General features: G+C 42.3%; 1 protein-coding gene across 3 annotated transcripts in view; it reads left to right on the top strand.

The window, feature by feature from the left end:
- The window catches only part of CERS4 (ceramide synthase 4), a 55,597-nt gene extending 40,596 nt beyond the window's left edge, over positions 1 to 15,001 (top strand). For 2 of the 3 annotated variants that reach the window (XM_084498719.1, XM_084498720.1), the window contains exons 5-12: positions 206 to 324; positions 2,695 to 2,752; positions 3,838 to 3,888; positions 7,094 to 7,186; positions 7,803 to 7,931; positions 8,214 to 8,320; positions 8,719 to 8,875; positions 13,053 to 15,001. In XM_084498719.1, the coding sequence (XP_084354845.1) occupies positions 206 to 324; positions 2,695 to 2,752; positions 3,838 to 3,888; positions 7,094 to 7,186; positions 7,803 to 7,931; positions 8,214 to 8,320; positions 8,719 to 8,875; positions 13,053 to 13,244 (906 nt within the window). In that variant the 3' untranslated portion in view covers positions 13,245 to 15,001. The remainder of the gene's footprint in view (positions 1 to 205; positions 325 to 2,694; positions 2,753 to 3,837; positions 3,889 to 7,093; positions 7,187 to 7,802; positions 7,932 to 8,213; positions 8,321 to 8,718; positions 8,876 to 13,052) is intronic. The other variant, XM_084498721.1, reaches the window with a different exon arrangement.
- The last annotated feature ends 1,707 nt before the right edge of the window (positions 15,002 to 16,708 follow it).

Raw genomic sequence — 16,708 nt, 5'->3', positions numbered from 1 at the left:
TACAAGGGGAAATGAAAGATTTTCTATTATCTGAAATCTTTATAGTAGGGATGGACAGCTTTCTGAAAGATGCTTCAACTTGAACAAATTTGGGCTTGCTGGGAATCTCCACTGGTTGTTCTGTGGTGGCTCAAACCAGATGGCCGTGTGCCCATGATGACTTTCAAACCTGAATCTGAACCCTGCTTCCTCGCCTGTTTTCCAGAGTGAGCTGATCAGTTTAGCCAAACAGTGCGACCTGCCAGTGAGAAAGGTGGAGAGGTGGTTCCGGCGCCGAAGGAACACTGACCGACCGAGCCTATCCAAGAAGTTCTGCGAGGCCTGGTGAGCAGGAGCAGAAGCCATGAGCTGCAGGCGCCTTTCACTGGCACTGAGCTCAGCGGGCAGTTTGCTGCCTCCCAGCCTGCCCTGCACTCCTCCACGGAGAGCATCCTGAGTCTTCCCTGCCCTACCTGATTCTTCTCTGGCTCTGCTGCTGCTTCTCTATTACTGAATCATTCCTTGCTTTTCCCCTTTATTTTCACTCCCAAGGCTCCTTTTACTCCTATCTCACCTTCATCCTTACAGAACACCGGTTTCTGACTTAGTAAGACTGATGCTCTGCTTCAGAACACTATCCTATCTGAAAAACTCCCTATTGTTTTGCTTCCTACTGCTTCCTGCTGCTTTGCTGCTGCTTCCATGCCTCCAAAATAGCCTACCATTGCCTCTCTCTTTCTCTCTTTGCTTCTCTGTGAGCTGATTCTTTCTACTACATATTTTTTGCAACTGTTCTCCTTTGTATTGCTTTTAAATGTCACAGACACTGGTCTAGACTATATTCTGCTGTCAGTTGACTTCAGCTTCCCTGAAAGTCACAGAACAGAACCCCTTTATAATAGCAGAAAAGCCTATGTGAAATCTTTTCCTGGGAGCAAAACTTGGAAACAGCTGTGTGGAAATCCTCATTATATGGAGGCACAAGAAGGTTTGACAAAAGCAGATCATCATCGGGTTCCTCACTTTTTAGGTACTTTAACTTCTGCAGATTAAAAAAAAAAATCTCACGTCAGCCACTTCTGTAAATGTTAATCTTGACTGAGCTTTCCACAGATATTGCAGAGCAATAACCCTAATAGACTTCATCTAGACACACGTTTACTTGTTCAGTGCTACACTTGGAGGCTGTGGTGACTTGACCCATGACAGCCTGCTGTACAACTGAGCTGTAAGCTCTTGTAGCTCTGTGGCTGTCAGTCCTTATTCCTGTGCCTAGGCAATCTTTCTGAGCTGGGATTACCTCCTCGCAAGACGCCAAGTGAGTTACTGTCAGGGTCATTTTACACCAAGAAATCAAAGTCTGCAAAGCTCTTCAATAAACTAATGGTCTACACTAATGTCCATACCCTTATGAGCAGGTCCCAGATAGTTACCTGAGTCTTTAATTCCCACATCCCTTGTGGGGGCCCCACTAGGTCCTCGTGCTGAGGCAGTGGTTTAAAATCACAGCCTAAGGTCTTTACAGATCTCTATCTCATCACATGGTAGACCATCACCCAGCAACTGGTGTTCTGCACAACAGTCAGAGCAGTTCCTGCATGTTGGGGTTTAGTGGAAGTAGAAATTAACCCATAGTACAGAATTGCATTCAGAGGAATGTCAAGAATCTTTTGGTAAAAATTCAGAAATTGGCCCCTCTTAGAAATGTTAGTTTTGTCTCAGCTTTCCACAGAGGAAAAGGATTCTCCTGATCTTAGTTGAAATGCCTTACTTATGAGTGGCTGCTCTGCTATGCTTGTAAGGAAGTAGATTCATCCAGGAAGGCCACAGAGATGAAGGAAGAAAATACCTACAGTGTCATTCATCTGACTAGAAGTGTGTACCTATAGGGTAGATATCACTTCTGAGCTAATCACCTCGTTGTCCATTTAATATTCAACCTCTAATTCAAAAATCCTGACTAAAAACCCTAGTGGAGAAAACAAAACAAAACTTCTGCTCTCACTGATTATGTTTTTCTTGAAGCTTCTGTTTCACTGACAGATTGAGTCTCTCTCTAAAAATGTTGTATCTTCTGATTTGTTATGGAGATTTTTGGTAATTTAAGGGTTGTTGCAGGCATTTTTACTCCTGTAAAGATTTCCTGTCTTTAATCTATTATTACTCATTTATTCTGTTGGGATAAAATTCCTCTAATTTCTTAATGTACGTGTATACATTCAGTACTACGGGTTTCTGTCCACTGGACATGGCAAACATATTTTATAAGTCCTTCTGTGTGGATTTAATGTGGATAAATCATTAGCAGCTCTGACTGAGATGAAACATGACAGTAATCAATTGCTTTACATGATAATGAATTTAGCACACCTGATCTCCAAAAGCCTATGAGTGAAGTTGGCACTGTTTGAATCTACACATGCCTCTACTGGTACTGTGAAGAGTTGGGATGATTATCTAGGTGACTTTATTCAGAGATATTCTCATAGTTTCTATCGTCTAAAGCAGAAGAATTGCTCTTCATGGAATCTGTTGAATGTACCAGCATGGAAAAAAAAAAAAAAAAAAAAAAAAGTTCCTGTTATGATCTGCACAAACTTTGAGCATATTGATGTTTTTCTTTTATTTAGTAGTGTCATTTTTTGAAAAAAAAGTAATACACAGAATTGTAGCTTTGTGGCTAATGGGGTACTAACACACTTTGTTTGTTTGTAGCTGGAGGTTTACATTTTACGTCATTGCTTTCTTCACTGGACTTGCTGTCCTGTACGACGTGAGTATGCAAACAGTGCCACCTGCTGTTCTCCAGGGAGTGCCTGCAGGAATGGCAGATCTTGTTGCCAAACCTGTGTATTCAAACTTTCTTTCAGAGATTTTCCCATCATGTCTTTGTCCTCTGCACAGCACACAATCTTCTGAGATCTATCTATCTATCGAACCATGCTTACTTTAAGAACTCCAACTCAAAACCAAGAGTTTTGCTCTTCCTCTGGAAAAGCAGTAGACAACTAGGATTGTGAGATGCTGTCAGCAGTTGTAAAAATACATTTCTGTGATATGGCAGATAAAACATTTATCTGAGACAGGAGCTGCAGGGCCTGTTTCTGTGTTGTATATAGTACTTGTTTAAGGTAAAATGCTTAGGCTTCCTTTGGAGCATGGTCTGCATTTTAGTAATTTTATGTATGTGTTTCTTCTTCTTTACCCAAGATGTGAGAGGGTAAGGTTAATGCCTCTGCCTTTTCTCTGATTTGATAAATAATGATTTCTCTTGATACAAATGGAACAGCCTCAACAGGAGAAGACTGAGACTTGAATGATATGAGTTTGAATCTCTGAGGCAGAAGAGGTATACCATATGCTCTAATCCAGACCTGTGGTCACTAAGCTGGGACAAGGGACACCTGTTATCCTCTGGTTGTATTTTAGAGGTTACCCTGGCTCTTTTGCTGAACCCAATTCCTTGGGTGGGCTTTGCAAAAATATTCTACACTGAGACCTCCTGATGTGGTAAATAATGGAAAATCTGCTGATCCCAAGACAGGAGGCATAGACTATACTTGCACCTGCTTGTTTTTGTAACAGCTGAAGAATCATTGAACTTAGCAACTTTTAAGACAGAATTTAAGGTACTCTGTGAGTCTGCAGATTCCAGGATGAGCTAGCAGTGGAGTGGAGGTATCTAAATCCCACCTGTAGTGCTTTTTGATTCTTTACATCAAAATAAAAGGTTATTTTCTATTTCTCTGTTTCCAATAAAACACAACAAATCTGTAGTAGTAACAAGCTACAGGAATTAGGTGGTTGATAAGAGAATTCATCTGGGATCTTCCCATTCATGTTATATTTTCTTTCCAGAAGCCTTGGTTTTGGGACCATAGAGAGTGCTGGACAGGATACCCACAACAGGTGAGTCATCCAGGAGTAAAAATTGTTGTAATAAATCATGTATTCTCTTTAGATATCTTTTAAAAATCAGATTACTTTAGGGACAAAAGAGAGGGTACTGATTGAAATTCAGATTGATAAACCATAAGAATTCGAAAACAGATCCCTATCAACAGAGAACATCTTAATATTTTGCTTACTCTAGACACAATAGAGGAGGAGTCAGTACAGCAGAAGACAACTCTACAGTAGTAAAGGAAAAGCAAGCCTTCTGACCGGGCAAGCTTAGAAACTGAAAAATAGGGATGCTTCAAGTTTAGTTTATAGAGGAGACTGAAGTTAGAGTAGGACCTTTTGTCCAGGGAGAAGCGAAGACTTCAGTGGAAAGCCTGTAGAGCAGAGGACACGTTCTGAGTGATACGCTCCAAAGTAAGTTCAAAGAAAATTGTCGGCTAGGCACAAAATATGCTCCTAGGTCATCAAGGAACAAGGACAGCAACAAAAAGTAAAGTACTGTTTACCCAGCTGCCTCCATCACTATTCTATCACCTAATTCCAAATCCCCTTGCCATGGGCAGGGATGCCTCCCACCAGACCAGGCTGCTCAAAGCCCCATCCAGCCTGGCCTTGAACACTTCCAGGGATGGGGCATCCACAACTTCTCTGGGCAGCCTGTTCCAGTGCCTCACCACCCTCAGAGTAAAGAATTTCTTCCTTATACCTGATCTAAACCTACCCTATTTTAGTTTAAAGCCATTGCTCCTTGTCCTACTGCTGCACTCCACAGAATCTCTCCCCAGCTTTCCTTCAGCCCCCTTTAGGTCTACATGCCTATTGGAAGGCCTCTATAAGGTCTCCCTGGAGCCTTCTTTTTTTCCAGGCTGAACAAACCAAATTCCCTCAGCCTGTCTTCATAGAATGGGGCTTCATGCACTGACACAGGAACCATTACCTGTTCTACTTTTCCCCCTTATGTTTTTATGACTTGTGTATAGCAGCAGCCTTCCAATATAAGATATTACAAAGAGATAAATGTCATTAAAGTGAAAGATCTGATTTTGGCTTTGGAAAAGATTCCTTATCCTGTTAGAACAGCTGCCTTCTACAGGCTTAATTAGCATTATGAATAAATTGATGAAAATCCTGGGTACCATTTCATTCCTGCTTTAAGAACAGACAGTTTTCACTGGGCTGCATCAACAGAGAAGTGTCCAGCAGGTGGAGGGAGGTGATTGTTCCTGTCTACTCTGCCCTTGTGAGGCCCCATTTGGAGTGCTTCATCTAGATCTGGGGTCCCCAGCACAAAAAGGATGTGGATCTGTTAGAATGGGTCCAGAGAAGGGCCACAAAGGTGATCAAGGGGCTGGAGCACCTCTCCTACGAAGAAAGGCTGAGAGAGCTGGGGCTGCTCAGCCTGGAGAAGAGAAGCCCCCGGGGTGACCTCATTGCAACCTTTCAGTACTGAAAAGGGACCTACAGAAAAGCTGGGGAGGGACTCTTTGTCAGGGATTGTACTTACAGGACAAGGCATCATGATTTTAAAACAAAAGAGGGTAGATAGAGATTAAATATTAGGAGGAAATTCTTCACTCAGAGGGTGGTGAGGCACTGGCGCAGGCTGCCTAGAAAAGCTGGGGATGCCCCATCCCTGGAAGTGTTCAAGGCCAGGTTGGACAAGGCCCTGGGTAACCTGCTCTGGTGAGGGGTTGTAACTGAATGATCTTTAAAGTCCCTTCCGACCCAAGCTGTTCTATGACTCTGTGATGATTCTGTGATTATTTGCCCTTTCCAATCCAAAAGCCTGGTAAGTGTTTCTAGCAGGATAGCAGTTTCTCCTAGTATCATGCATGGATCTCCTGTGCATGGGATTTTACAATACTAGAATTTCCTGGCTGGGAATTTAATCTTTCATTAATTGAAGAAGAGGCTGAGATACAACTTGATCACAGTAGCATAACAAAGTGAAAACTACCTGTGCTTTAGGGCTTTTTGGTCTGGTAGTCAAAGTTAGAACAAGACCCTCAGATTGTACATAAAGATTTGCAAACCTGTTAATTGTAATGCACAGTTTTTAACTGTGATTCATACAAACAGGTGGTGTTTGAATAGGAATGTAAGGCTGAGAGGATCTCTTGGGTCCTTATTTCCTGTTTTGTTAATTTGCATTCCATGTATTTTCCAGAGAAATCTAAGCCATTGTAACAGAACACTTTCCTACACCTGTAGTAAGCAGAAAAGGCCCAAACCACAGCTGGTAACATCCCACTGGAAAAGAGCAGGAAAGGTCAAGAACATACCTGTGGCACAGCAGGAACAATGAATATATTAAACACAATTTCTACCAAACAAACCATGTCGTATGCTACAGACAAGGGTAAAAGAAACATCAATAATCTAATCTCTCTTTGGGAAAAAAAAAAAAAAATCCCTTCAGATCCAGAAGATCATTTGGATAACTCCCAGAGCATGAACAGCACATACCAGCCTGCCAGATGTTAATATCCCCTCTGGTAGGACCAGTGCATCCAGCCATGCTTCCTCTTGTGGCTAATCACTGGTGCATCAAAGAAAAGCAAACTAAAATCTGTCTTCTAAGGACAGAAATCAGCACTTTGGGTAGAGGAAACCTAGATAAATTGGTACTTGGGAGCACCATACTCCAAGATTCTTTGGAAATGCTTGTTGCAAAGCCTCTGTAGTCATAGTACTTTTTTTTTTTTTTTTTTTTTTTTTTTTTAAATCAAATAGGTTCTGGTTTAAAGATGCCATTTAGTGCCACAACAGAAAAATTACTTATTAACTAGCATGTGTCTTTGGTGAGTGGGTCTAAGCTTTTAGTTTTTCAGCTGTAAAACCCCAGAAAAATTAGCCAGAACAGCAGAGACTACTGTTCACACTGAGATCTACAGTGACTGCTCAAGAATTTTCCCAGAAGAATGCCTGAAAATTTTCAGGATCTTCCCCCTGGTTATTTAAATATTTCACATGGTATGGCAAAGTGGAGTTTCCCCTGCTATTTGCTTTTACCTGAGCGCAGATGATGTTTGGTAAGTGACTAGACTGTTCAGTTGAGGATTTACCCCATGAAGCTGCAGGAACCAGATCTTGTCATTTTGGTTTATCTGATTTTTTTTTTATTTTTTTTTTATTGGTAGGAGTTTTCATTTCCAGCCCTCTCTTTACTTTATCTGACGGGTATACCACGGTCTCTTTCTTGCTGTTGCAGCCTCTCCTACCTTCTCTGTTCTGGTACTACATGCTGGAGCTCTCCTTCTACTGGTCTCTGGTCTTCACCTTGCCCTGTGATGTGAAGAGGAAGGTGAGTGACAACCCCTGGGAAAAAATGAAGCACAAACATGATCCAAGCTTAACACTCAGGAGAGTGTTTTCCAAGGTTGTATAGTGTGTATAATGCTAGTCTGAGGTTTCAGGGGACTCGTCCTTGCTTGTTCCCAGGAATTTCCATTACCAGTCACTGTCTTCCCTCTCCTCTGGGAGGTGGAGAACACAAACCTTGACATGGAAAGGAGCAAACTAATTCAAAAGGTTCACTTCCCCAAGCAGAAATTCCTCTGCTGGAGCAGAGGTGAGTATGGGCATTGCTTTGTGACCGAAAGGAAGCTCTTTTTATGTTTGTCTGTACTGAATCATCAGCTCTCATGGTTCTGTCTTACAATTTGCACTAACACCAGACCATTTCTGGTAGAGAGCGGAGTGTTCTTTGCTCAAGATTCTCTGTTTACTCCATAAACTCATAATTCGTGGGTTCCTTGATTGCCTACATTTTGGCATGCATTTTGTTAAAGATTAATGTGGATAAAACTTTACAGTGGGAGGTTTCTTGCCCCATTGAGTAGACACATTTTTTAGCTACCAGCATGCTCTAACTAGAACAGAAAGTGCAATGTATTTTCTGCTGTCCCCTTTCTCATCAGGACTTCAAGGAGCAGATAGTCCATCATGCTGCAACCATCTTCCTGATCAGTTTCTCATACTGTGCCAATTACATCCGCATTGGGACACTGGTGCTGGTGATTCATGATGCTTCTGATTGCTTCCTAGAGGTGAGCTCCACAGTTTAAGTGCCTGGCAAGGCCTAGTTGGCAGTGATGACCTTTAGCCAAGTGCTGTCTTTTGATCTAGCACAATGAGGGACAATCACTGTGGGGTTTCACTGATAACTCATTGATGATCTCCTCACCCAGCTTAGGGTGCCCTACAGAGAGCCAGGAGGAGACATGAATACCTGCATGTGGATTGTATCATATCTGGCTTGTTAGCATCTTGGAGCATATGCAGATGCACTATCTTGACCTGCTTTGTTTTATTGTTCTTTCTCCTTCCAGCCAACTAAGATATTCAATTACATGAAGTGGAAAAAAACTTGTGACAGGCTCTTTATGATCTTCGCAGCTGTTTTCCTCATCAGCCGCCTGATCATTTTCCCCTACACGTGAGTTTGCTGCAGTCAAGGGAAATGAAAAAACTGTCTTCTCAGAGGCAGGATAATTCAGCTATGGGCTAAATCTTTTGCTGTGGCCTTTGCTTTTCAATTTTGAGCTCATGTCCCTGCCTTCTGCATAGGCTGCATTGCCACATGGCTGTTGTACCTACCTTGGGCTAAACAAGAGTGGTCTTCCTTGGAGTTCAGAGAGTAATAGCAAAGACCTGAAATATACTGCAGAGGAGTCTTCAGCTTACGGCTCTACTCTGCTCATTTCAAGTGGGGAACGGAGAGTTGTCTAACGTGTTATGTATAAGAAGAAAGTGATTGAAGTGAAACTTCTGTGACAATAACTTTTGGGGGCTTACAGCTGCTCTCTCTCCAGTGCAATTCTGTCTCTCTTGCAGAGTGCTCTATAACACCTACTATTACTCCATGGAGATATTCCAACCCTTCTTTGGATACTACTTCGTGAATGCTCTCCTGATAACTCTTCAGCTGCTCCATATCTTCTGGTCCTGCCTAATTATTCATATGGTCTACAAGTTCATCCTCCAGGGCACGGTATGAATCAGTTTGTAGTCCCCTGTACATCATATGGGGAGGGAGGATCCCCTGAGACTGCTTGGGAGCACAGGGAATACATCTGGGATGGATTCTTTTTTGTCCTAGTAAAATTATACATGTGAACTCCTCACAGTGAGGTAAAAGGGTCACTCGATACTAGTGAAAGTTGACAAAAGAAGTAAAGTTTTTATGAGTTGATATAATATTTGGGTTCACTTATGAAGTGTGTATTCAAGAAAAAAATGTGTATTGGACTCCATGGGAGATTTCTATGAACAAAGCCAGTGACATCTGAGTGAGGATCCCAACGCTTGGGTCAGTACTGTGTTTGTAACAAAACTACAAAATCAAGGCAGGGAGTGTTGATGCGATTGATGAGGCCAGTGCAAAAGTGCTTTCCTATAGTTTCTTCTCCAGGGGATTTCGAGTACAGGATTTTTAATTACAGTGTTACTAACATCACAGAATCACAGAATGGCTGAGGGACCTCTGGAGGTATTGTCCAACCTCCCTGGCTCAAGCAGGGCCACCTAGAGCAGCTTGTCCAAGCCCATGTCTGGATGGCTTTTGAGTATCTTCAAAGAGGGAGATTCTACAACTTCTCTGTGCAGTCTGTTCCAATGCTTAGTCACCATCAGGGGGAGAAAATGTTTCCTAATGTTGAGATGGAACCTGCTGTATTTCATTTTGTGCCCACGGCCTCTTGTCTTGGCACTGGGCACCATTGAAAAAAGCCTGGCTCCAATCCTCTTTGCACCCTCCCTTCAGACATTTATATATACTGATAAAATCCCCCCGAGCCTCCTCTAGGTTGAGCAGTTGCAGCTCTCTCAGCTTTTCCTCACAGGCGAGATGCTTCAGTCCTTTAATCATCCTCATGGCCCTTTTGTTGGACTCTCTCCAGTATGTCCATCTCTCTTGTACTTAGTAGCCCAGCAGGGCTACTGCCACAGGACGCAGTACTCTAAACATGGCCTCACCAGTGCTGACTAGAGAGGAAGGATCCTTTCCCTTGATCTGCTGGCAATGCTGCTCCTAATGCAGCCCAGGATACCATTAGCTTTCTTTGCGTCAAAGGTACATTGCTGGCTAATGTTCAACTTGGTTTCTACCAGGACTTTCAGGTTCTTCTCTGCAGTGCTGCTTTCCAGCGGAGCAGCCCCCAGTATATATGAGCGCATGGGGTTGTTACTCCCCAGGTGCAGGACTTTGCACTTCTCTTTGTTGAACTTCATGAGTTTCCTGTCAGTCCACTTCTCCAGTCTGCTGAGGTCCTTCTGCATGGCAACATGACCTTCTGGCGTATCAGCCGCTCCTCCCAGTTTTGTGTCATTGGCAAGCTTGCTGAGGTTGCACTCTGCCCCATCACTAAAGTATGTTTTGTGGGGGTTGTCTTATAGTACTTTAAATGTCTGCAGAGTAGATGCATTTGTCTAAACTAGCTGTCTGGGCTCCTTACATACTAGCAGACAGGCATGTCCTAAGCATACTCCATTCAATGTTGCGCCAGGCATTGCCTGTTTGTCACTATCAGTAACAGAGCAACCTTGGATATCTGAGATGCAGCTGTATAAACTGAAGTGACATGCACCCGACTCTTTCTGACTACAGCCTGTAGTATCTGCTGTGAAACCAAACTGCTGCTCAGCATGAAATTATTCTCAGAATCAAAGACATGACATAATGTGGCCACTTGCCAAGGATGTAGTCCAGCAGAAACAAGTCCATGCCCTGTGGGAGTTGACCTCATAGCCTGGGATGAGTTGTTTTATTACTATCCAACTGGGAAATTCTGTCTTATGGGAACTGAGAACAAGCAGGAAAGGTTCATCTTCATCCATATTGTCCACAGCTTCCATAGCAGTTATTACAGTGTCAAATGATGAGGTAGTGGATAGTGTTATTAGAAAGAAATGATCCATCAGGAAAAATATACTGAAGCACATCCAGATTTCTTCTTATTTTATCTATAAAAGCTGTGATTTAACCCCAGCAAGCAACTAAGTACCTCACAGACTCTCACTCACTCTCCCTCATCCCCTCACCATGGGATGAGGAAGAGAATGGGAAAGATAAAAGTATGAGAACTTGTGGGTTGAGATGAAGATAGTTTTATTAGATAAGGCAAAAGCTGCACTTAAAAGCAATGCAAGAAACTCATTTGGTACTTCCTATCAGCAAGCCTGTGTTCAGCCACTTCCAGGAAAGCAGGGATCATCATTTGTAAGTTTCTTAGGAAGACAAACACCATCACTCTGAATGCCTGCCCCCCTCTTCCTCCTTCTTTACCCCAGCTTTTATTGCTGAGCATATGGCCAGTCTGGGTCAGCTGTCCTGGCTGTGTCCCCTCCCATCTTCTTGTGCACCCCTGGCCTCCTCACTGGCAGGGCAGCATGAGAAGCTGGAAAGTCCTTGGCTCTGTGGCTCTGTGCAAGCACTGCTCTGCAACAGCTGAGAGCAGTGGTGTGTTATCAACGCTACTTTCATCAAAAATCCAAAACACAGCATCACGTGAGCTGGAAATTAGGAAAATTAACTCTATTCCAGCCAAAAACCATGACAATAAATTATCTGCCATATTTGATGCAGAATATATATATTTGAGGTCTTTCTATATTGAACCATAAGTAGCAAAGAAAAACAGTCCCAGGCAGATGTTTCATGATCATTTCAGACATATGGCTTAATTTTTATGTAGTCCTGTGTTGAGCCTGATTCAGTGATGCTTGTGGGTCCCATCTAACTCAGGATATTCTATGATTCTAAGACATTTAGTAGCCCAAAGCAGTATCAGCAGAAATACAGAACATTCTCCCCTTTTGAGAGCCATGAAATTCTCACTCCAGTCAGAAGTTCAGATTGTTCTGATAGGTCTTTCGGATCTCTGTAATTTTCCTCCGTGACTACAGGATTATCTGCACCACCTTCTCACTTGATGTTTCCTAATCCCTAGTACTTACAGTTCAGCCTTGATCTTGAAGTAAGGGGTTTCACTTCCTTGTAGAGGCAGCTGTCTTTTTAATTCATGCAGCTATCTAGTTCCTTTGTGAATCTTGCTAGGTTTAAGACCTAAACCATATTCTAAAGGCACTTAGGAATACTGATTATTGTTTGTGTTTCTGCTGCAGAGCAAGAGACTTTGTATATAGTTTCTGAACTGCCAACTCTAGAACAACTTGGGATTGAGATTGTTCACAAAATGTGGCATCTGCTGTTTCTATTGTCCTTGCAGGCAGTTTGACTTGAGTACAACTTCACATTCTTACAAATCCTATCTGCTTTTGGGTGTGGTGATCTTTAGAAAAGGCATCAGACTAAATAGTCTGCTTAACATGATCCAAGTGCTATCCCCAGAAGAATGTATATAATAAATGGAGACTACAGAGCACATCCAGAACTAACAAGCTCCTGAGGAGTTTCCAGGCCTCAGGTCACAGAAGGGGTTTGCTGCTTTCCTTCCGTGTTCTTTCCAACAATGGGTGTGGACACTGTGAATTTGTTCCCAGTTTTGGCATCTTGTATTGCAGAGTAGAAACAGCCTGAGAAGCCAGCAAGTGTTAAGCTGCTTTCTCTAACTTGCCTTTTTACTGCATTATTTCTTTTTTTGTCTTCCTTTTAAGGCAAGGAATTAAGTATTCACAAAAGCGGACTACTGATCTCTTCATAGCAAGAGAAAAAACCTGAATATAAAACTACATGTAGAGTCGAGCAGCTTTGTGTTGGGCTATTGGTTTGTTTGAAAGCATATGCTGTCCAAACCAGAGTGCTCAACTTGCAGCCACCCAGAATCTAGCTCCTTGTCCCTTTTGGAAAATATAAGAGTTTGATTAACTGCTTCTTCCCATCCTTCTTTTGTATGCAAAAGACAACGTAAATCTCCTCAGCTGTATACAGTTGTCCTCAGTCCTGGGCGTATATGATTTGGTGCTTCTTCTCAACCTGTATAGTAGTTATTCATGTTTATCAGGATCACAGTTAAGATACCACTGAGACAGAAGTCAGGTAGATGAAAATAAAATGTTTCCAAAGGTGATGTAAAAAGACATCATAGAAATGTGTGCCAAAGGCAGGCGGCTGAAGTAGCAGCTGCAGTCTTTAGCCTGTGTATCAGCTAGCACAGCTTCTTGTGCAGACTTCTGCATTTGTATTGTTTCTCATTTACATATTTCTTTAGATGGAAAAGGACATGAGAAGTGACACAGAAGAAAGTGACAAGGATGAAGAAAAAGAAAAGGTCGTGGAAAAGGAGAAAAATGGGATCACGTGTTTCAGCAATGTCACTAGCAGCAATTATATCCAGAGGAATGGGTCTGAGACACTGACCAACAGAGCCCATCTCACCAATGGCCACGTCAAGGAAAGATAGCTACTGCTCACGTTCTGTCTGATCTGGTCTTTAATGAATCCAGTCCACCGTCTTTAGAAAATGTTCTGCTGATTGCGTAGATATAAAGGATTGCCATTGCAGTATCATAGTTGAATTCCTGCTTCCCATAAACATAATTGTTTATAGTCACTGATATTTGAGGGAAGTTTTTGGTCTTTCTTCAAGAAAAGCTTACTATAGGTTGTTGCCTTGAAGCATATAGAAAGGGATCAAAGTGGTTTGACTTGTATTAGACTGTACCATAATAGCTGTTAAATGTGTTAATCTTGAAAAATACTCACAACAGTGGATAAACTTTGGCAATGTCAAGTCTTAATTGCCTAATGTTGTTTGGTAGGAATCTGTTTATTCTTGATCAGCCTCTGGAGGCCCTGGCCCATTGCCACTAATGATTATGGAAAGTAAGTAAGTGTGAAACTCTAAATCTTATTATAGGAACACCTCTTCCAAGAAGACAAGTGCCCCATACTTACTCATAAAATTGAAACTGTGCATAGTGGAATAAAAGCTTTGGGAAGACATAGGAGAAAACTTTTCTTTTTCTGACAGGAAATGCTCCTGTGTGCCATATACGTGTGCCAGTTTTGTAATTGTATGGAACTCCGTCCCTTCTATTGTCTCAAAGGTGGAAACTCCAAAGCCCAGTCTGATGACAGTTCCCACCCAAATCATGGTTAGAAGAGCTGGAAAATCCAGGCAGCTGTGTCTCAATTGCCAGGTAATCCGTTAAACCTGTCTTGGAAAGGAACACTGTCACAAGGGAGGGGACAAGAAACTAGATGCTCTAGAAGACAACACTGATTAAGTGCTCATGTTTTTATCTAGTGTAATTGGCACAGTGGAAGATGTTTACAGAGTCAGCTTGGTAAGAAGGGAATCGATTGCCCCTGTCCTCAGAGGAAAAAGGATCCAGAGAGGATCTGCTGAACTTCATGAAATGATGCTTTAACTTAGCCTTCTAAGTCTAGGGCCTTTGTCTAGATGTGTCAAAAGTAGAAAGTTTAAAGCAGTGGACCATGAAGTTATGATGCAGTTCTGATTTAGTTCCTTTAGATGTTCTGTATTTTATATCATCCAGTGTAGTACTAGATCTTTGATTCTGTAATCTCTTAAAAGAGTTAAATTAGTATGGCATGGATTTCTGTCTTATAGATCAATTAAACTATGAAACCAAAATATTAACAGATTCACTGTTATGAGAGTAGGGACTTAGATTGCCAAGGCCATGCAGATACTTCCCTGTATATACCTGGTAAGGTTCAACACTAATGGGGGGACACGGACCAAGAAAATGCCTGATTCAAGGAGATGGCGCACATTGTTAAAGTTAAGAGGCAAATGACAGTCTAGAAGGACAAGAGCATTTTCAGCAGCCCACCAAGTTCACCTGAAATGCAGGAAGGATTTGATCTGAGCCTTTGATCTTACATTTTAGTCAAAATACATTGGATAATTTCAGAGGAAAAAGTGGTTCTAACACAGGTGATGCCAGGGCAGCAACATGCTCTGGAGCAGACCATCATCGTTTAAATTCATATTTGTTGAAGATAGTTTCCCTCTGAAATGTTGGGCTAATTCAAAGTTCAAAGTATATGTTCTGTATTACTGTCATGTTTCCTTAATCCATACGTACAATCTTGCCACTCCTCTGCAGGTGATGTGTTCAGGAGGAATGGATATGTATCATTTTGTACTTCTGAATGTAAAAGATCTTTATAAATTACTTTAGAAAAGTTTGATTGTCTGGGCTCTTTTCTATTTCTTTGACTAGCAGGGGGTAACCTGGCTAGTTGCACCACCTGGGTGGATGAGGGAGTGACACAGAAGACACATACGGATTCCTTTGCCATGGCTCTTACACTTCCATGGAGAGGATGTTGCATACCCAAAGCATTCAGCCGTAGTAAGTCATGCCAGTGAAGAACAGCAGCTGTCTTGTTTCACTCCTACTAGGTAAAGCTGCATGTGGCCCTGGATCAGGACACTTTTGGGGCACCCCTACATTAAAGCTAGGGGCAGTCCAGGTTACCTGGCACTGCCAAGGCAATTGCAAGTCCATGACTGCAGCACTGGGAAGATGCTTTGGAACTGCAAGGTCATGGGAAGGGAGAAGAATGCCTGGTCTTCTTTTTAATGAGGTTTCTGAAGGGGAGGAAAGGTCTATGTTGTAAAATCACATCTCACCTGAGAAGCAGAATGCTTCCCGGAGACTCTGTGATGCACTGTGGAGCCAGTACAAATATATACTAATGTCTGCTGAATTTTACCCTCAGGGCTATGCTATCCCCCTGAAGATGGAGATAAGCTCTTGCCAGGCTCATTAGTAGGTAAATCTGTTCATTGTGAAAGGATACATCAAGGATTCAGGAGGGCTGTTGGGGTTAATTACAAATGTTTTTAACTGAATAACTGAGTATGAGTGATGAGTCACCAGGGCAGATCACACTGCAGAATTTGTTTTCTTTCCTATGCTATTTGCTATGGCTTAAAGAAGCTGTGTGCAATCAGTTTGCTCCCCACAATGGCTCCACCTTCTTTCCTTACGTCTGCTCTGGTATTGGGAAGCTTATGAGTGCTGCGCAACAACTCACTCTGCCACCACCATCACCTACTGATTCCTCTTGGATTATCACAGCCCCCTGCATAAAGAAGCTGCTGTAAAAACCTGCAGCGAGAATCCTTGTGATTTGTCTGTTAAAGAAACCAGCAAAGCAGATAAAGCAGTGGGCACCAGAGCAGGATCTACTTTCAATGCATCTTAATCATCCACGTGCACAGGAAAGGTGTGCATCACATAAATGTCATCAAGCAGTTGTGGGGATGGGGTTTCCAGCAGCAGGTGAGCTATAAGAAATGCATTGAAGAGTGTCAAGGACTGGCAAAGTATGGCCCCCAGGGCTGGCAGCTAACATGGATCTACCAACTCCAGTGACACAGGTATCTAGTACTATTTTGGATCTTGTTTTAAGAGCAGTTTGCTTCATGCCTTCCCTTGCACACAGGAAACATGGGCAATGTGCATCCACCATGTTTTTATCATTCAGACATATGCCCAAGGGAACCTTTACTTGGATGACTACACTTTGAACACCATTGCTTTTCTCATTTGCACGTGTACAACAGACACAGTGCCTGCAGGTAAGGGCGTCCCTAAGAAACAGCAAGGCATTGTTCAAAAAGCCAAAGTCATGTCTAAACACGGGAAGTGGAAAGGACCTGTAACTTTGGTAGATTAATCTGAACAGGCAGTAAAGCAGGCCAAGAAATATATTGAGAAACAACTTAAAAGGCAATGACAATCTCTGAAAAACACTGGAAAGACTGTAGGAATCATAAGATTATCAAAGCTGAGACAAGATCAGGCTAGAAAAAGAAAAAATAAAAATAAAAAAAGAATAAAAAGTGCTGCCTGCGACTTCCCTGCTTAGAAGCAGAGGGGAGCC

This window comes from Aythya ferina, assembly GCF_964211825.1.
Source record: "Aythya ferina genome assembly, chromosome: 26".
Lineage (NCBI taxonomy): Eukaryota > Metazoa > Chordata > Aves > Anseriformes > Anatidae > Aythya > Aythya ferina.
Note: the sequence above shows the minus strand (reverse complement) of the source record. Positions and strands in the feature narration are given on the sequence as shown.